General features: G+C 38.8%; 3 protein-coding genes across 3 annotated transcripts; 2 read left to right on the top strand and 1 right to left on the bottom strand.

Moving 5' to 3' along the window:
- The first annotated feature begins 1,014 nt into the window (after positions 1-1,014).
- LOC133517394 (cytochrome P450 4d2-like) lies at positions 1,015-11,011 on the top strand. The gene is made up of 11 exons (XM_061850696.1): positions 1,015-1,235; positions 2,464-2,570; positions 3,622-3,712; positions 4,811-4,996; positions 5,737-5,806; positions 6,687-6,880; positions 7,576-7,685; positions 8,315-8,448; positions 9,161-9,261; positions 9,666-9,848; positions 10,442-11,011. Exons 1-11 carry the CDS (start codon positions 1,082-1,084, stop codon positions 10,591-10,593), a joined length of 1,482 nt encoding a protein of 493 aa, XP_061706680.1. The 5' UTR covers positions 1,015-1,081; the 3' UTR covers positions 10,594-11,011.
- A 1,925-nt stretch (positions 11,012-12,936) lies between these two features.
- On the bottom strand, positions 12,937-16,202 carry LOC133517392 (piggyBac transposable element-derived protein 4-like). Its single transcript, XM_061850694.1, has 2 exons — positions 13,805-16,202; positions 12,937-13,225 (listed from the first exon to the last, which is right to left on the bottom strand). The coding sequence occupies exons 1-2, from the start codon at positions 16,176-16,178 to the stop codon at positions 13,020-13,022; spliced, it is 2,580 nt and encodes an 859-aa protein (XP_061706678.1). The 5' UTR covers positions 16,179-16,202; the 3' UTR covers positions 12,937-13,019.
- Positions 16,203-18,062: 1,860 nt separating this feature from the next.
- Positions 18,063-20,320, top strand: LOC133517393 (serine protease inhibitor dipetalogastin-like). Its single transcript, XM_061850695.1, has one exon. The coding sequence runs from the start codon at positions 18,671-18,673 to the stop codon at positions 20,255-20,257; it is 1,587 nt and encodes a 528-aa protein (XP_061706679.1). The 5' UTR covers positions 18,063-18,670; the 3' UTR covers positions 20,258-20,320.
- Positions 20,321-20,895: the final 575 nt, after the last annotated feature.

Genomic DNA, 20,895 nt, shown 5'->3' on the forward strand with positions numbered 1-20,895 from the left:
GCTCTGTATCCTTTGCAGTTCAGTAAGCTTTGTTTTGTCTGGTGTTGTGTCCTTTTACTTATTTTTGTTTTGATTTCTTTATATCTTTGTTTAGACGTGACCGTTATTTAAATTGCGCAGCTCACAGGCAAGATATTTCATTTAAAAATAGCTAGCACTAAACCACAAATGACATTGGTTTTGATACTTAATTACGTAATGTCAGTACGGATGAGTGTGTCTGGGTTTCACGTTGCGGCTTGTTTACACATTCATTATGTGCGTATTTATTTGCGAGTTTTATAATGATGAAAATGTACATACGCTTAGTGTGGAATAGAATGTCACGATCCGCAGCGTGAAGGAAACGACTGAAGAAGAAGAATAAACTCCCAATAAACACTAAGCAAGAAACTGGAGGAGAAAGAAAGGAAAAAATAAAGTGCGCTAAGAAAGGTAGTAGTAGTAGTAAACTCTCTGTATATACTCGTATTAAAAGTAACGTACAATTAGTAAGAAGTACAAAGGCGAACTTATTCCTTTGAAAGGTTGAGATGGTTTGAAATCGTGGAAAGAATGAGGGAAAGAACGCTAACAAAGAGAGTGTGCAAGGGAGAAGTAGAAGAGGGAGCTGGTAGGGGTACATCTCGGGGGATTTTCTCTGATCAAATCGGGATAATCCTGAAGAAAGACCAGGTCAAGAGCACCCTAAACCGGCGAGCGTGTATAAGGAATGTTATAAAAGTGAAGGAAGCGAAAGAGGTATGTCAGGATCGTAGCAAGTGGAAATCCGTGGTCTCTGCCTGCCCCTCCGGGAAATAGGCGTGATTATATGTATGTATGTATATATGCAAACACTAAGCAATGTGTAAACAGGCCCCAATGTTAAGGCCACAAAATTATTTTCCCTCAGCTGCACTTAACCGTATTGACCATATCGAAACTGTGGACCATAATTAAATAGTTTGCAGTAGGTATTGGACTACAATTGAATGGTTTAACGGTACTGTTACCTCGGTAATTTGACCAATAGTACAACGACACAAAGTCTATCTCCGGTCAACTGTGTTACTGAAGAACTATTTAGATTCAGTGCTAGAAAATGCTTATTTTACTTCTACTGGGTGTATTAGTAACATATGTGTTGGTGACATGGGTGAATGCGCTTCGGGAGAAGAGAAAGAGTAAGCTTGACGGGCCGGCATTGTTGCCTGTTGTGGGCTATGGACATCGGCTGATCGGCTTGGATTCTGCAGGTGGGATTTACTTTTACAAGCTTTTATTTAAATTGTAATGCATGTGTATGTATATTTGTACGGGTCAAATCTTGCAAGTTAAATTTGACCCACTTCCCGGTTTCGGATGAAGTTGAGAAGGAGTAAGACTTAAAAGTCTTTACTTACGGTGGCGTCGTTGATCGGGTCGCCACTTTCCCGAATGAAGGTTGAGGGAGGCGATGGCTGAGATACGCGTCATACTCGTGAACGGGTGCTGTTTGTGGAGACGGTCTGTTTAAGCTAACTTTATAGAGTATATTACATTACATTATTATACAGAGAGAGAGACACCTCATTCGGCTCTCGTATGTTTCTTTTATCCTAATGAATGTTTTAATTATACGGAATTTTGACTCTTAGAGACTATATATCTCTAAGGATAATTGGATACTAGTCATTTAGTTCTGACATTTAGAGATATTTACACCTCTAAATAATTTTAGATTTTTTTTGTATCTGTTTGTTTTTTTATTATTATTATTTTAGTTATATTTTGTAATTGTATTTTATACTTAATTCTTGATGTGCTTGTTTTTGTTTGTATGTAAATTCCATGTTGACGTGTAAAAGTGCCCTTGTGGCCTATTTGCTGAATAAATGTTGAAGTTGCGAAGTTGAAGTTGAAAATTTTCATACATATGTAAATGGACAATCATGCAATAATATTAATACGCCTTTGAAGCCGATGATTCTGGTCCCTAACCCAACTATATCGAGCATGAGCTCGTTTTGGCGAGAAAGTACTTTGGCTCTTAATGATAGCCGACAGAGAAATTAACATGTGATAATGATGCATTAAATGAAATGAACAGATAAAAATAAAATAAATTTAAAAGTAGATAATTTTTTTTTAAATAAGATTTTATTTCAATAAACTATCCAATGATTTATTTATTTTGAAGAGTCCAGGCAAAAACCTATGACAATTTGCGACATTAAGACATATTTTTATCCCTTTTCCTTTCAAAGAGCTGGGATGGTGTTAGAAATAACCTATTTCCTAAGAGCGACTCCACTAGCGTCTCCCGAGCGTCGGCGTGTAGTCAACTCTATGGCTGCTGCTCATGCAACGTTTGCGCCAACGCAGTGACGCGATTTTCGGACGTGGGATCCTACATTTGGTATCGGATCAGACACTGTGAAAACGCTCTTATTCTTAAGGAGCTTTGTTCTTCCCAATTACATTGTAACATTTGTACCATTCCAGGTCTAATTCGAGTGTTCGGGGAGTTCGCGGAGGCTTACAACGACGCAGCCTTTGCCCAGATCCTGGATGAGAGATACGTCGTCTTGTCACATCCTAAATATGTCGAGGTAACATCATTCATTGGTTCGGGTTTTACTAGCCTGTAAGCACCTAAGGCCTCCACTCTTTCCCGCCATTAAGTCCTGTCCTGCATCCCTCCACTCTTCACAATATGTGTCTAGGTCTTCCCGCCATCTACGTTTTGGTCTTCCTCTGGCCCGAGATCCATCCTGTGAGATTCATTTCATTTCATTTCTTTATTGCAGTCGATGATATATACAGATGTTATCTTAAATTAAATTGTCACAACATGGACACTGAGTAGGGTAGGTATAACAAGCAAAACTTAATAGCTTAATACTTAAAATTATATTCAGTCTGTGGCAGGTTTGTTTTGTTTTTCAATACTCCATCGAGTACGTCGGTGGCAAACAAGTATATGGCCCAGCTGATGGTAAGCAGTCTTCGTAGCTTATAAACGCCTGCAACTCCAGAGGTGTTACATGCGCGTTAACGACCCTAACACTCCGCACCCTCGTTGAGCTCAGGCAACCTCACTTACCGGCAGGAACAAAACACTATGATGAGTAGAGTGGCTCTGCTCTCTCTCTGCTCGCTATCTTCACTTTCATAACATTCCTCATCTCTCGCCAGTTTAGGGTGGTCTTGACCTGGCCTTTCTTTTTTTTTATACTACGTCGGCGTCGGTGGTAAACAAGCATACGGCTCGCCTGATGGTATTTGTACGCCTGCAACTCCAGAGGTGTTACATGCGCGTTGCCAACTGTAACACCCCGCCCCCTCGTTGAGCTCTGGCAACCTTACTCACCGGCAGGAACACAACACTATGAGTAGGGTCTGTAAGGTGGAGGTACTTCCCTAGTTGGGCTCTACTCTAGATCTAGAATGACATCCGCTGTGCTGTGCCTTACCACACAAAGCGAGATGACGTTCACAATGCATTAACTCTCTTTTGGACGTAGTTTAAGGACATACCTGGGTCTAGGCTTTAGCGTTTCGAGTGGATTTGCGAGACGTGCCCTGTTCCTACACGCTATTGAGCTATATAATATATTATTATATTGGAATGGAAATCATTATTACATTATCTTTCCCTAGCACATCATATCCAGTACGGAGATAATCACAAAAGGCCGATCGTATAATTTCCTTCACCCGTGGTTGGGACAGGGCCTGCTCACGGCAACAGGTGAGTCTTAAACGATTATAGAAATAAAAAAATAGAAATTCATAAACACAAACACAGAAAAGAAAAAAAATATACAAAAGATTAAACATAGCAAGGTGAAAGTGCCACGATATGCTCCCGTCTCAGCATGATGCTACTTCTAGCGCTGATCTTCCGATGAGACCATCAAGTGAATCACACACTGGTGCTTCCGCACGCCACTCCGGTGTGAGTGAGACAGCGCTATGCACATATAGCGATATCTCGCTCGCACACCGGAGCGATGCAGCGTGCAATCGCCGTAGTCTCTATGGTTAGGGAATTCTTTCAGAAAATATTTATCATTAACTTAACGGCCTTCTACTCGTAGCATCGTCGGTGAACTAGTGAACCTGTGTCCGAAGCAGACGGTCCCGGGTTCGAATCCTGGTAAGGGTATTTCTTTTTATGTTCATCACGAATATTAGATGAGTTATGGATTTTTTTTTTAGAAAACAAACAGCCTTTTACAAATATGTCTAAAATAAATGAACTAAAATAGGCCTAAAGCTTCCTACATTACTAAGAAAACTATTACATATAAATGTAAATTACGCAATTATAAATTACCTTCAATTAGGTTTAAAATATTTTTTTTTTTTTCAGACAGAGTCCATAAACATCTTACAATTAAAACTACAAATGAAATAAAATAAATTTAAATTAAAAATCACAATTACAAATTAGACCAATTAAAAAAACATCTTATTGTTACTTACTCGTAGTGCAAAACAAAATAAATTTTGGCCAAATTAACTTAAATTTTTTTTTTTCTCTCTCTTTTTGGCCTTAGACATGCGTGGTTAAAATCTTTCGGCTTCCTCATGATATAACTGTATAAGTATGTATACGTATCGTCGCCTAGTACTCATAGTACATATAAGCTTTGCTTAGTTTGGGGCTAGATTGGTCTTTGTAAGATTGTTGCCAAATATTTGTTTGTGGATTTTCATTAGAGAAGGGTCCGTGTGCATAAGAACCCTTCTCTTATGAAAACGTTCCTTAATATGCACATGGAGCATAAGAACCCTTCTCTTATGGAAAGCCACATTTATTATTTAACATGATGACTTCATTCAGGGTACCGATGGAAATCCCACCGCAAGTTCCTGACCCCAGCCTTCCACTTCAATATCCTGGCGAGCTTCCTGCCCGTCTTCATCAAGACATCCAGGGTCCTGACGGAGAAGCTGCAGCAGCGAGCTGATGGGACCCCATTTGACCTGTTCCCGATTATAGCATTAGCTGCCTTGGATAATGTTACAGGTATGTTCTCATTATAAATAAATGAATAAATATTATAGGACATTCCTAATTTCCTACACAGATTAACTAAGTCCCACAGTAAGCTTAAGAAGGCTTGTGTTGTGGGTACTCGGAAAACGATATATATAATATACAAATACTTAAATACATAGAAAACCGATACTCTGGGTTGGAAGGTCAGGTGGCAGTCGCTTTCGTAAAAACTAGTGCCTACGCCAAATATTGGGATTAGTTGTCAAGCGGACCCCAGGCTTCCATGAGCCGTGGCACAATGCCGGGACAACGCGACGAAGACTCAGGAACAAATATCTGTGCTCATCACGCAAACAAATGTCACCACCATAATGTCACCAGGACCATCGGCTTAATTCATATTCACATGGTCACTAGGTCACTACCCACCAGACCAGACCGGTCATCATTATGCTCATCAAGACCAAGTCACTGTTCAAACCTAGTCTAGTGGTAGTACCTACGAAGCAGCCTAGTAGGGGCATTTATTTATTTTTAAAACGTACACGTTCTCAAGAAAATTTTGGAATGAAACCGAAATAAACCCGTTTCTTTATATAGTTTAACTCGGTCCCAAGCCTTATGAAGACTTGAGCATAATCAGATTTGTTTATTACTTGCATTCCAGCAACATGCTGAGATGAGGCCATTACCTATATGTAAATTGTCTCGATTTGTGTTTACTAATAAAAATATTTGTATTTCTATTCCAAAATTTCACATTTCAGAATCTATCATGGGAGTCTCCTTCAACGCTCTAAAGGACAGTGAATCCAAATATGTCAAAGCCATCGAAACGTAAGTTTTTTTTTTTTCAATCCATAGCATCTATATTATTATGTTGTTCAGAAATCACAAAATCCTAACTACCAAGAGTAGCAAGTCTTTATATCCTAGAACTGGCTAAATACGTCAGAAAACGCATTCATCTCTTTCGTACCAACGCTGATGCGCACAGTTCCATTACCCGACGGCGACATGAGCTGAGCTTACCGCACACAGGACTCGTTAAGGCAAAAAATGTCCTAACTACAATGGTACTAAGGTTTACAATGCAATCTCTCCAGCAATTAAGCAGGCTGCACGCTATAATCCTTTTGTACGTCAATTAAAAGCAAAACTTGAAATTTGGTAGTACTCAATGAATAAATTAAATTAGGCTCTAGTATTATTAGCCAAATAACAGTAGACCCTACTCATAGTGTTGTGTTCTTGCCGGTGAGCAAGGTTGCCAGAGCTCAACGAGGGGGCTCAACAAGGTTGCCAGAACTCAACGTAGTATAAAAAAAATTGTAATAAGAATGATTGAGAATAAAATGTACCTACATAATACTTACTGACTTAATAATATACGTAAATATGTACCTATTTAATGATTTAACTTATATATGTTGTTTGTTACAAATTTGACATGTAAAATGTATATTTTATGAATAAAAAAATGAAATTGAAAAAGGCAGATCATGTTATGGCGCGTAGGCCCGATAACTGTTGTTGCTTGTTATCGCATAACCGGTACGGAGCGGTAGCAGCAAGAAAAGGCCAATAAAGTAGATCGACGATCTTATCAAGGTCACAAAGAACCATTGCGTAAGGGCATCGGGGCGAGAAATATATTCAGCGGTAAATGTACGAGTATGCGATACTTATGACACTGATGATATTCTTACTTTTCCAGATTAAGCGAGATAGTTTCCCTCCGCATGCGTCATGTGCTGCTCGGAAACGATTTCTTCTTCAGCCTTTCACCTTACAAGAAGACACAGAATGAAGCCCTAGAGATCCTGCACGGACACACGAGGAAAGTCATCGAGACGAGGAGAAATCAGTTGGAGAATGAAAAAGTGAAGATAGAGAATAATGAAGATATTGGTAAGTTTGAAGAAATTTTACATATAAATGATACAGTGACCACCTGGCTGGGCTTGATATAGGACGGGACAAAAAAAACAGTGGAAATTTTAAAGAAGCTTAACAATAAATTATGTACACGACACGATAAGGACCTGAAGCTATTATGCAAACTCCAGGAAAGTCATAGAAACGAAAAAGGCAACAGGAAAGTGAGAGAAAGTTGGGATAAAAAACAATGAAGATATTGCTAAGTTTGTAGATTTATTTTATTTTGTTTATTACATACACACAACCATTATTACGAGTACCCACAGGCTATCCTAATTCGACAGTATAGAATTTGACACACAAAAGAAAAGAATTACATATTAGGTATATAGTACATAGATTATTACAAACTACAGTAACACAATACATATAGCGTGGCCCTTGTGATTTCGCTCAAAGAACAAAGAAACAAATCTAACTCGATCGCTACTCGGTTAAGTGTCCGAATTGCGCGCGTAAAAGATCGTTTTACAATAAGGCATGGGATGACGCTATCCTATATTATTGGACACAATTAGTAAATCACTGAGATGGCCAGCTTGATACCGGACAGGACAGCGAACATAGTGGGAAGCTTAACGAAGTTTCACAATAAAGTAACTATGACGGTCTTCCCAACTGCCCCACATGACCTTAGTTCCTGAATGTATACTTGTGTTTCGTAGGTTTGAAGAACAAATATGCCTTCTTGGACCTGCTACTACTGGCGGAGGTGGACGGGAAGCCAATCAGTGACGAGAGCGTCAGGGAGGAGGTGGACACTTTCATGTTCGAGGCAAGTACATCTTTAAATCTATGTAAGACCAATACCTAATCAAGAATTGATATCGTGACCGCTGCCCATGCACTGTTAGTGCTTGAAAATGGAAACCTAGGCTCTCGGAAACTTATCGCGCGAGTTACAGTGCGTTAAACCGTAAAATAAGCTTAATGTCAAAAACTGTTTAGAAACTGAAAAATACATCTGTTAAATTTTGTCACCGTGTTACCGGTATTCTGACTACCGGTTTTAAATTAGGTATAACCGGTCATAGTTGTGTTTCACTATTTATATCACTAAAGCTTAGGTATAATCAATAACGGTATTCATGTCTATTAGCGATTTTGCCATTACCATTAGACAACAATACCTGTATTTAACATGTTACCCTTAAAAACCATGACCGGTAATACATGTCAATATTGTCAATGTCAATAGACTCCTTAATTTTTTTTCTTCGAATATGTTGGGCTTTGCCGTATGTATAACCATATAACCATTAAATAAAACCGTTTGTACAATCCCTGTTTTATACATACAAAAATGACGAATAGGGACACTGACAAGCAGTTATCAAGAGTTTGTCAGAGTTAATTGTATGTCCATATGTATGTCCATAATTTAAAAGAGCTGAATTATTTCAGGGTCACGACACAACAGCATCAGGCATCGTGTTTTCTCTGTACTGCCTCGCTAAACACGAAGAAGTGCAGAAAAAAGTATTGGAAGAGCAAAAGTCTATCTTCGGTGATGACTTGACCAGAGAACCGACTTATGCGTAAGATTGATCTTTCAATTACATAATACCTAAGATGTTTAATTGGCGAAATCAAGGCCACACGACTCCGCTGGCTCGGTCACCTAGAGAGGATGGGAGAGGATCGTGCCGTGAGAAGAGCGTATGTGGGGCACCCGGGTGGAAAACGTCCGTCTGGGCGTCCCAGATACCGCTGGAGCGACGAAGTCCTAAAAGACCTGTTCGCCCTCGGAATACCCAACTGGCGTGAAGTGGCGCAGGATAGGGCAGAGAGGCGCTCTCTTGTGTCAGAGGCCAAGATCCTGTTTGGGTCACTGAGCCAGTGAAGAGAGAGAGAAGATGTTTATTAAAGAACATTGTTGGGTTCTTAACTTTGAATGATTACAAACCACTTGGCAGAAATACATTGCGGTATTTGGTCGATCGACTGAATTCATTGTTCCTACTTTCTAGTTAGCAATGTATGGAATATTGCATGCTAGTCCTTGAACCATCTAGTTACATGGGGCTTTATGGCAATTTACTGGCTGGCGGCCTGCTCTTTGGACTAACTGTTTGGAAATTCCTAGAACCATCAATGATCTGTTGACTTCAATGGTGTGAATTTATTGATTATGTTCTCTTGTGAAATTAGTATGGAGGGAGGGTTAAATAGAGGAAGACGTGATATGTGGTTATAGGTTTTATACTGAGATGTCTACCTTGCAAGCTAACGTTTTTGATTTAATTCTAGAGACCTGCAACAGATGAAGTACTTGGAATGCGTTATCAAGGAGGCACTACGACTGTACCCCTCTGTACCTTTCATCCAAAGACGCCTCACACAAGACGTAGGTGAGGTTCCCCAGGATAAGTATAAGGAGTATAAATATTAGAAGGCTCAAAGTCACTCAAAGAGCTTTTCAGCGTTTTCAAAGAGTTTTTAAATTTAACTCCAAACTGGACTAACGATCTGGTCAATATCATAGGGTACAGTTGAATGAAGGCAGCATACAACGGTCTTTTAGCGAAAGTGATGATTATGACTCAGAAATTAACTATAAAACATTCTCTGTATATATCCACGATGTCTGTTTGAATCCAGTATTAGTCTGTGTCTTATTAGTTACTTTTTGGCAAAAAAACTCTAGTTACTCAAAATATTTAATCTTTTCAACGTTTAACTGAAATAGGGCAGGGCTTCCTGCATAAGCCTTTCATCCTTATGTAGTAATAATCTTGACATCCCGATATTTCAGATGTAATGGATTTCCACCTAAGCAAGGGTACTTCCGTGATCCTCAATATCTTCCACCTGCAGCGCAACCCTGCTGTCTTCGAGGATCCCCTGCTCTTCAATCCTGAGAGATTCTTTGAGACGGCCAAGCCGGGCAACGCATACAATTGGATACCCTTCAGCGCTGGTCCGAGGAACTGCATAGGTACCTTATCTTCATCTTAGGACCCACGGTTTTCTTTTAGCAATTTAGTACCAAGAACTAATTTTTACGCCAGTGACTGCCTTCTGACCTTCTCATCTAGAGAGGACACTAGCTTTAAAAAAATCCTTCACTTAAAAGCAACTGGTTCCAAGAACCTCATGAGTACCAGCTCAGTTTTGAATCAAATACCTGCAACACAACCCCGCCCACTTCAAAGACCACCAGTTGTTCAAACCTGAAGGCATCCTAGTCAGGGAATGAGTATAACTGGATTCCTTTTAGCACTGGGCCGAGGAACTGCGTAGGTACCTCATCCTCATCTTAGCTCTATCTCGATTGCAATATTTAGGAGCCCAGGTTTTTGACATTGACAATGGCAGTGACTGCCTCTAACTTTTAGTCTTAGAGGGGAAACTAAGCCTTCTTTCCGTAAGTCTGTATTTAACTCAGCTCAGCACTGAAATTGTCTACGCATGCTTCCGCGAACATGGTGGATGCACTGTGGACGTGACAACCCCAGCAGCGCCCTGAAAGCATTATTATACTGAACTCGCAGAGAGCTGAGATTAATCTACTATTCGCTTTACTTTCAGGCCAAAAATTCGCAATGATGGAAATGAAAGTGACGTTGGCGGCAATCGTCCGACGGTTCCGGCTGGCCCCTGGACCGGATCCGGATCTATGCGGTGCTCTCATACTTAAGGCTACGCAAGGAGTGAACATCTGGATTAAACCACGAGTCTAAATCCAACATCCGGCTGATCTAAAATTCCGGAAGTCCATACTTATGCGTCGCTTTAAAATCAACGCAGATCTCTGAATCCAAATACATATCCAATCCTTCGTAATTACGAAATCCAACCAATACCGGGATTCACAATTCGCTTCAGAACTACGGTGGCGCGCACTAAGTTTTGCAAGGCGTCCCAGTCGAGGTTAAGCGGTTCTTTATGAAATAAAATCGGACACAAGCTCGGAAACAGCCTACACCCGAATCATGCTCAAGAGTCTATATACATACTTTTGGAATTCCGGATCCAACGCACTGGAAGACCTTGGAGTTTTGTTCTTTTGTGAAAGTATCTGTGATTATGACACTTACGTGAAATTGTGACCTCACTGCTGATTAACTTTAAATATAGTTTTTATAATATGTTTATTAAGTGTTGTTTTTCCATTTTACAATATTAGAATACCCGCAGTTTTAAGAGTTCTGTCACCAACTAAGGAACTATATTATTTGCGCGAGGCTCTGCTCCTCCACCTGTCTGCTGGTTTGCTCGTCTACGAGTATTTGTCCGCGAGTTAGCTGAAATGCCCTTTTACTAAAAACGCTGTAATTTGATAGATGAATATTACCTACTAAAACCGAGAAGGGAATAAAGAGCCTATTTTTATTTTTTTGTCCTTTTTTCTGCAGAATCTGATAAAATTTAGTATATAGATATACTCTGTACAATATTAGCTCATTCATCGTAAGTATATCTTAAAATATCTTTATCTAAGTTACCAAAAAATATAGTATTTTAGTAACTCAAAAAAAAAATTACATACTTAATTGTGATTGTATCTATGCCGCTCTTCAAATCAGCCAAATTTTATCCAAATGTGACAAAAACACCAACAACAAAATAAAACTTGCGGCGATAACACGGTTGCTCCTAAAATAATGTAGAAAATACTGAGTCATTTTTCTTTAACATAACAGGTCATTCGTCATTCCAGACTCGGTCTCAAGCGCACTTATACACAAAACAAAACCGGCCAAGAGCATGTCGGGCCACGCTCAGTGTAGGGTTCCGTAGTTACTCTCCCGTCACAATAAGCTAAACTGGAGCTTAAAGTGTAGTAAATGGTACCTTTCACCCGAGTTAAACAAATAGGCAAATTTGCATAATCAGTACCTAATTAAAGTAAGTCTTTTTACTATGAAGGGAAAACTTTTTGCGATAACTCAAAAACAGCTAAACTGATCATGTCCGCTATAGTTTTCATTTAATGTATTTCTTAAGCTCTACTTCCACGATTTTTTTCATATTTTTTGGACCTATGGTTCAAAAGTTAGAGGGGGGGGGACACATTTTTTTTTTCTTTCGGAGCGATTATCTCCGAATATATTCACTTTATCAAAAAATGTTTCTTGAAAACCCCTATTAGTTTTGAAAGACCTTTCCAACGATACCCCACACTCTAGGGTTGAAGCGAAAAAAAAATTCACCCCCACTTTACGTGTAGGGGAGGTACCCAAAAAAAAATTAAATTTTTAGATTTTATTGTACGACTTTGTCGGCTTTATTGATTTATATATCCATGCCAAATTTCAGCTTTCTAGCACTAACGACCACGGAGCAAAGCCTCGGACAGACAGACAGACAGACAGACAGACAGACAGACAGACAGACAGACAGACAGACGGACATGGCGAAACTATAAGGGTTCCGTTTTATGCCATTTGGCTACGGAACCCTAAAAATACATGTATAGTCAAGGTATTAAATATCGATACGGACAAAATGACAAAAATATGTACACATTACCTTAATATATAGGCAATAAGATCGTGTATACATATTTATGGCAGTTTGTCCGTATCGATATTTAATACATTTACTGTACACACTGTAACGTACACACGACGTCTGAAAAACAACGCTGAACAAATATTATCTTTGCATATGGTCTTCATTACTGTGAATTCATAGCTAACACCTGTTTTCTTTTGAAACAAACAAAAGTTAACACGTTCGCTGCGGAACTAAAACTGACGTTTTTTTATATGGTGCGTTAAATGGCCGATTGGCCTGATACTCAATGTTTACGCCGCGGCGATATGGGGCTCATTGACCTAGTAAGGTATCGACTCATATAAATGACTATAATTATACAAAAATGGAAAAATGTGGACACATCCCTATCAATATCGATAGTCGACGAGTTGGTGGTTACAGTACTTGCTTCGCCCCGGGTTCCTACTATTTACTTGAGAGATATATACAAAAATACATGTAAGGCCTTGTAACCCGATGACGCACTGAATAATAGGTTTATTTTAGGAAGTATTAGTGATGGGAAATAAGTTATCGACATATCCTTTTTATATCATTTATTAAAGAATCAAAAAAAATAGACAGCCAGTATTATTTTTCACATTATATGTGAAAAATTAATTAATTACATGTGAGTTTTATAGAAACATGACAAGCAGTATCCTTTCTTACATTCTACGCAGAAAGATTTTATTTTCTTTACTTTTCTATTTGCTTCTCGGCTGTTGAGTGTACCACGCAGCTTTTGGTAGCAGCCGGCACAAATTCTCCTCTTCTCACCTTTCTTTTCGAAGTTGTGTTTTTTCTTTAAGACTACCTCATTTTGACCATCTGAAAGTAAATAATATATATTATTAATATGGCATTATTTTTTCACTAATAATTCTTGCCTTACCCACCAATTAACTGTAAGGCTTGTTTTGCGGGAACTAGATTTACATTGCGGGATCTATTGCCATACTAATATTATAAATACGAAAGTAACTACCTATCTGTCTGTATGTTATCTCTTTACGCCTAAACCGCTGGACCGATTTTGAAACCTGGGTAGAAGCTAGTTCTGTATATAAATAGATACATAATATTATCATATAACTGCATGAAAATTACTCATGATATTATTAAATAAATATTTCATACAATACTAATTATGTATATGCACTTATGTCATAGTTGCGTAAGTGCCAATGTAACTAATTGAAATACATTTTAATTTAATCCAATTTGTAAGACCCAACAACTGTTTGAGCGAACATAGAACTATTATTGTTTTGTCAAAATAAAACAGAGCTTGATCTTTATAAAAATTATATATTAAATTAAGAGCAATTTTAATTCGTTACGTTACCCTCATAGTTGCATTTGCCTCGGGTGACCTTAAATGATTGAAATAATAAATAATAGACTTACCTGAGTTAGTATCCGTGATTGGCGTTTTGGTATATGCTGCTATGATCGCTTCGATGAAATCTTTCTTTGAAATTGGAACTGGCTGCCGAATATTGTAAACCACCCAGCTATTGACCAAAGCTGTCCCAAATAGCAATTCAAGCATGACTTTACGAAACCACTTGATTCCTCTCTTTAGGGTTGTGTAGTACGATGACATCTGGTCACTAAAGTCTATACCCTTTTTATTTTCATTGTAGGTCATGATGCACTGTGGTTTTTTAATTGCTTCTCCGGTAGTACGTCTTATCTTACCGGTGTCCTTTATCATCAAATCATGATCCCGACATGTAGAAATCATATTAACTGGTCTCTTATCCACCCATTTTATAATTCGAACCCCATTCTCATTCATTGCACCAGTTATTTGGCCTTTTTTTAGTTTTGATGCTACTATGCGTTTTGGGAGACCTTTCCGATTTGGACGCAAAGTACCACAAAGGAATGTTTTTTTGCGTATAAGCTCCTCTGCAAGATCTATTGAATTGTAGAAATTATCAGTCACTACGGTTCTTCCTTCATTTTCAAGGCCCCTTATTAATCTTAAAACAGTCTCTTTTCCGTGATTTAACTCTCTGCCATTATCACCTTTACCAGTATAAACATTCACGTTGAAAGTATACCCATCCGGCGTACATAATTTGTACAGCTTCACCCCGTATTTATGGGACTTACCTTTTAAATACTGTCGAAATTTTAATCGTCCCCGCCATGGTATCATCGATTCATCGATTACTAAATACTTTCCGGGTATTAAGACCGTGTGAAATCTCTGAAGCAGCATAGAAAACACATCTTTAATTTTAGCAAGTTTATTTCTATCATCAGGGTCCTCTTGACTAAAGTGCCAAAATTTCAAAATTAGCAGAAATCGGTCTCTCTTCATAGCTGAAACCACATACTGATTTCTATAAATACTCTTTCTCGACCAGTAATCATTTATGTGTGGTAGTTTTACTAAACCCATCACCATAATCACGCCCAAAAACTTTTTCATTTCCTCTTGATCTGTAGGAATCCAAGCTCGAACTCGTGATTTGGGCTTAACTTGATTACCTGCTATGAATTTTTGGGCATAATTATTTGTTTCTACGACCATCTTAGCAATAATATCCTTTGTAACAAATAAATTGTAATAATCTTCAGGGGTGACTGCATCATCGGGAATGTTTATCTTACAATTTTCAGTGAATTCTTCGAAATTAGGAATCGTATCATCAATATCTTGCCACTCATCTTCGCCCATAGAATTTGCTACTGGAGGAATTACGTTGGGTTGCATTTCTTCGACATTTTCGGAATCATCTTCACTAACCGAGAAATCGCTTCCGGAAGAAGTGCTACTGGTATCTGATTGAGAACTGATTAGATTTGGGTTAAAATCTTCATCCGTGTCCGAGTGGTCTTCATTGGTAGGTTCTATGTCAACCGATTCCCCTATCTTACGAGCAGTCTTATCAAAATTTGTGGAATAGGCTGGAGAGGCTACATTCACATTATTAGAACTGGTCTCCAAAAACGATTCGTTTTGATAGTTTTCAAAAGATGGTCCTGCTGCTATATTATCAATTGCATCATTATTTAACGGACTACGAACGGTCTTGCGAAGATTTGGGGATTGGGCTGGAGAGGCTGCATTCATGTTATTAGAGCTGGTTTCCAAAAACGATTCGTTTTGTTGGTCTTCAAAAGATGGTCCAGCTAATAATTCATCAATTGCATCTTTGTTTAACGGGCACGGAAGAGATTTTGCACACGATATATCGCTTACGGAACTACACCTGCTTGTCAACGTCGACGCGTTTTTAGTGTCATAGACTGCCGGCGAACGGAAAATGGATTGAGTTTGTGGGTTGTTTCTTGGTAACGTTTCAGCATTTTTTAAAACTTGTAAGGTTTTACCAGTACTAGGGCTCACGTAAATCGACTCTTTGTCACCTTCGTTCAACAGTTGTACTTTCCGGGCTCTAGGGGTATTTTCTAGATCGGTTTGAAATAACGGTTTCAAATGAATAGGAGAAAGTCGGCTGGTGTCAGGCTCTGGCACATTATACTTGCGTTTTTTAGGAGCGGTAATTGTAATTGTGCTCGCTGTTCCTCTACTCACGTAGTTCCGCTGTAGCTCTGGGACAGTTTCCGGTTCCTTACTTGGCCCAGGATTGACGATGTTTATTTCGGATCGATTTTGCTGCGAGTCATTATTTTTTATATTATTTTTGATAAACACTTTTCTCCATCTCGATTTGTCCGCATCAGAATTTTCACTTTCACTGTTTTCATTTTGCTGAAACGATAATTCCAGCATTCTTCTGCACCGTTTATTTGACCGAAGCATAATAAATGATAAAACACCATGAACTATCACAAAAACGTAAACAAACACTTGAATAGTGCACTATCGTATTTACGTCTATTCCCGCTAATGATGTCACAACACTAATCGGAAGTAAACTATTCTATCACCTACAACAGTGCGGGAAGGGGTGGAGAGACCTTGTGATCTATGTCGGGCCTTACGGCCTATTACCCGCAAGGAATCGAAAAAAATATTAATCAGTGCGTTATCAGGCCGAAAAACCTTACCACAGTTTTAATGCTTTATTTAGTAGCCCTTAAAGTCCTAAACTCAAACCTATACTTGTCTCTTTTGTACATATAGAAATTCTCATTATACACCCCCCCGCACCACGGGAAGTTCACCGTTTTTCGCCTCCGCACGGAGTGGGAGTACATGCATAGGGCATTTAAGCCTTATATCGCAGCGAACGTGTTAATTATAGTAAATCGGAGACAATTAAATGATATAGACTGTCAGTCAAATTGATTGACAGTGCAAGCGCGCGGTACGCTCCTAGCAATAGCAACCACACTTCTTGAACTTGTTTTGCATGTTTTTGTTCTACTTGACACACACCATTTTTATTATAGATTGTATTTCTACAACTTTCTTCTTCTCTTCTCTCTTTTATAGGTTACATTTCGGAGAGTGTGCTGAGGAATTGCACAACCTTATTCCTCCGTCCCCATTTCACCATCGGACTACCAGACAATCAGCACTTCGGCATCGCTTCATGGTAGGTATTCCCCAAATGCGCACGAATCGTTTCGCTTCAACATTCCTTATGCGAACTGCCAAGGAGTGGAATGCCCTGCCCGAGTCTGTGTTTCCGCATGAGTACAATCTGAATCTCTTCAAGGCTAGAGTAAATAGGTATCTCATAGGTAAGCATGCTCTACCGTAGACCGCATCATCACTTACCATCAGGTGTGATCGTGGTCAAACGCATGCCTATCCTCCATAAAAAAAAACTTACTAGCGCGGCACCATTATTTATGTATTTAATATTTTTGCTCACTAATTTAATTTTGTAATTGATTGTTGTGTTTTTTCTCATGTAAGTGAATAATTGTTATTCTTTTGAGAAATAAAATTTATAAACAGAATTGTGATTTAAGAGCTTGTGGCTTATTGTAGCCTGTCTCTCTTTTAACGGATTGTAATAAATGTAAACAGGTTTTTTAATAATAATCCTTAAAAACACTGGTTAAAGAGAAACTCAGGTTGCGATAATTCTTCAGTCGTAGTTATTATTTACTTGTCTTCGGTGCAAAAAATAATATAAAAATCGTAGTCATTTACTTGTTACACAATAATAACCACGACAGCCAAGAAAATGCGCTGTCTCGACGGTAAATATCGCTTTTTCATATCTATTCACTAAATATAAGTATGTATCCTTTAATGTATTATTCTTTAATACAGGTATTTTAAATTAAGCGCTGATGGCCTGCGCAAAAGCGCTGGTGGCCTAGAGAAGAGTTGGTGGCCTAGCGGTAAGAGCGTGCGACTTGCAATCCCGAGGTTGCGGGTTCAAACCCCGGTTCGTACCAATGAGTTTTTCGGAACTTATGTACGAAATATCATTTGATATTTACCAGTCGCTTTTCGGTGAAGGAAAACAGCGTGAGGAAACTGGACCGATCCCAACAAGGCCTAGTTTACCCTCTGGGTTGGAAGGTCAGATGGCAGTCGCTTTCGTAAAAACTAGCGCCTACGCCAAATATTGGGATTAGTTGTCAAGCGGACCCCAGGCTCCCATGAGCCGTGGCAAAATGCCGGAAAAACGCGAGGAAGAAGAAGACAGGTATTTTAAATTAAATAAGAGTATGTCCAAGCGAACTAGGCACTGACATGAAATCACCACAGTATAGCAACTGTAATCAAAATAATTTCATAAGAACGTAACGTTTATGGTAGCGCTTAGATACTGTCGCTTGCCAAATCTGTGCAAAGCTACTTCAAATGAGGACTCCAGGCCTCTTTCTAAACGTGTTTTTTTCGGTATCTCCAACCCCTATTTTGTTACCACGTCGTTTATTTGGTTGCTGCAAACATGAAACTTTAGAAACAGAAAAATACACAATTAGCACGAAAAAATATAAATATTAGAGACAACACGAATAATGAAGTTGCATTACAGTAGGTACACGGTGTGCATTGCAGCAAAAACAAAAAAGTGCCGACTCAGCTTTAAGCTTCACTCTCTCGAGCAAAACTCTGATATTCTTCCGTAAGGCCAGAACCCAGATCACGTTATCGGGAAGCTGATGGTGAAAGTGATGAAAAAGGGTGGAAAAAGTGGTGCAAATAAGTATGTTGCAGATGTTACAAAGTGCTAATTGTTTGTAAATACATACGGTAGTAAAAATATTCAGATACAAAAAATTCTATCTCATTGGCGGAATGACTGATTCACGTTTTGTTTGGTGGACTGGTTTGGTCTGTTTACATTACTTTATAATCTTTCCCAGACTTTTTCTAACTAAATGTATTTATTTTCAGGTACTCTCCTATTTACGTTACTCCAACTGATCGTCCTAACATCAGCAAATTCTACTCGACCAATCTTACTACCCGACGATGGCTGCTGCTGCGACAGAACTGACTTCTCCATCGTATGTTCAAACAATTCATTTACATATGGAAACCCCTGTCAGTTGGAATGTGAAAGCCAGAAAAGAATTAAGCGTGGAGAATCTAAAATCATCGTAGCTTATGAAGGGGAATGTGATAAAGAAGGATGTATTTGTACAGCTGATGTAACACCTGTGTGTGGAACAGATGGAAGAACTTATGAAAATCAATGTTGGTTGAAATGTAACAGCGATAAAATGCAACGACTTGGTAATGAAGAAATATTGGTTAAGAATCAAGGAGAATGCCCTGGCTGTGGCAACTGCCCTATAGATATTATACCGTCTTGTGGAAGCGATGGAGTTACATATTCGAGTAGTTGCTCAATTGATTGTATAAATAAGAAGAGATATCGATTAGGTATACCTTTGATTACGACCAAGCCTGGAGCGTGTAAATATTGTCCATGTCCTAAAGATGTTGATCAGCCTGTGTGTGGAACAGACGGACGGACATATAGAAATAAATGTGAATTGGAATGTGAGAGTAAAAGACAAATATCCTTCGGAAATCCAGCGATAAAAGTGAGAAGCAAAGGAAAATGCCCTGATAATACTTGTAATTGCCCTCAAGATAATAATCCCGTATGTGGAAGCAATGACCATACATACGGCAATGAATGTGAATTAAACTGCGCTAATAATAAATCACAAAAAAATGGTGGGTCGCCTATTTATTCCGCTTACAAAGGGTTATGTCTTCAAGCACCTTGCAATTGTTCATCAACAATTGCTCCTGTCTGTGGCAGTAACAGTAAATCTTACAGAAATATATGTTGGTTGGACTGCGCAAGTCAGAATAATGTCAATAATGGTTTGCCAAGAATATATTTAAAGGCTAATGAAGTCTGCTATACAGAAAGCTGCGTTTGTCCAGCTATTTGGGAACCTGTCTGTGGTAGCGATGGAAAAACGTACGGAAATAAATGCGCATTACAATGTCACAATGGACGTCGATTCGCAATTGGACTTGATCTTGTAGTCGTTCTATATACTGGAGAATGTCAACCATGTAATTGCAATAAAATTGGAGACCCCGTATGTGGTTCTGATGGAAAAACTTATGGAAACCCTTGTGAGATCGGCTGCGAGAACTTAAGAAGAAAGCTACGAGGGTTAGCTCCTTTAACTTGGATAAAAGAAGCTTGCGGATGCTACTGTCCATTGGTTTACCTGCCAGTCTGCGCAAGCGACTTAAAAACCTACGGAAACAAATGCTTCCTTGGCTGCGAAAACAAAAGACGATCAGAAAACGAAGAAGCTCCGTTGACAATTTCTTGGATTGGTGAATGTGGATGCAGATGTACGGATATGGAGTTGCCGGTGTGTGGGACAGACAGACGGACATATAGAAATATGTGCTGGCTGAATTGTGCGTCCTTCGCACATTTGCGCAACGGCTGGCCGGCTATTTATTTGAGAAATAATGGACCTTGTTAAAGCAATGTTTTTTTTTTAACGAAGCACAGAAATATAATATGATAAATCTCTTCTTCTTCTTGATTCAATTATTTCATTTCTATGCAACCAATGAAAGTGCGTTGGAATAACATAACATTTACAAATAAGTAGGCATTAATAAGTGTTGCAGAAATGTAAACATAAAACCTATTTAAAAATAAGATTTCAATTCCAACAATTATTCAATTGCAAAATAAAACCACTTCAATCTCTTTTAACCAATAGATGCTTGACACATCTTTTGACAGTCCGACGTCATTTAATATTGTTTCGAATATGGAGTGTGGAATTAAAAGGAGTGAAATCTCTTATGGTAGAACTGTTGCCAAAGTGTCCAGCTGTCAGCTATAAATAATAGTTACGGAAGGTGGAGATAAGGAATGGAATCTCCATGTACCAAAAAGTGTCATCAAAAAACCTTAAATAGGTGGCGCAACGATACCTAGATAACTTGAAAAAAAAAATCAAATCATAGACAGCGCACTTCACTCCGTCAATAACGTCTAGGTTCTTAGCTACTCTAGCGCTACTCTGGAGAGATTTGGAACTATTATTTATAGCTGACCACTGGACACTTTTGCATAAGTTCCGCCTATGGCGATTGCGTTCCTTAACTC

This window comes from Cydia pomonella, chromosome 4, assembly GCF_033807575.1.
Source record: "Cydia pomonella isolate Wapato2018A chromosome 4, ilCydPomo1, whole genome shotgun sequence".
Taxonomy (NCBI): Eukaryota; Metazoa; Arthropoda; class Insecta; order Lepidoptera; family Tortricidae; genus Cydia; species Cydia pomonella.

Excerpts from the sequence above, each read along its gene's own strand:
- LOC133517394 (XM_061850696.1), top strand. The coding sequence starts at position 1,082 with ATGCTTATTTTACTTCTACTGGGTGTATTAGTAACATATGTGTTGGTG. Across the intron at positions 2,571-3,621 it reads CACATCCTAAATATGTCGAG|CACATCATATCCAGTACGGA; the intron begins GTAACATCATTC and ends ATCTTTCCCTAG. Across the intron at positions 8,449-9,160 it reads ACCAGAGAACCGACTTATGC|AGACCTGCAACAGATGAAGT; the intron begins GTAAGATTGATC and ends ATTTAATTCTAG.
- LOC133517392 (XM_061850694.1), bottom strand. The coding sequence starts at position 16,178 with ATGCTTCGGTCAAATAAACGGTGCAGAAGAATGCTGGAATTATCGTTT. Across the intron at positions 13,226-13,804 it reads AATCACGGATACTAACTCAG|ATGGTCAAAATGAGGTAGTC; the intron begins GTAAGTCTATTA and ends ATTTACTTTCAG.
- LOC133517393 (XM_061850695.1), top strand. The coding sequence starts at position 18,671 with ATGTATTTATTTTCAGGTACTCTCCTATTTACGTTACTCCAACTGATC.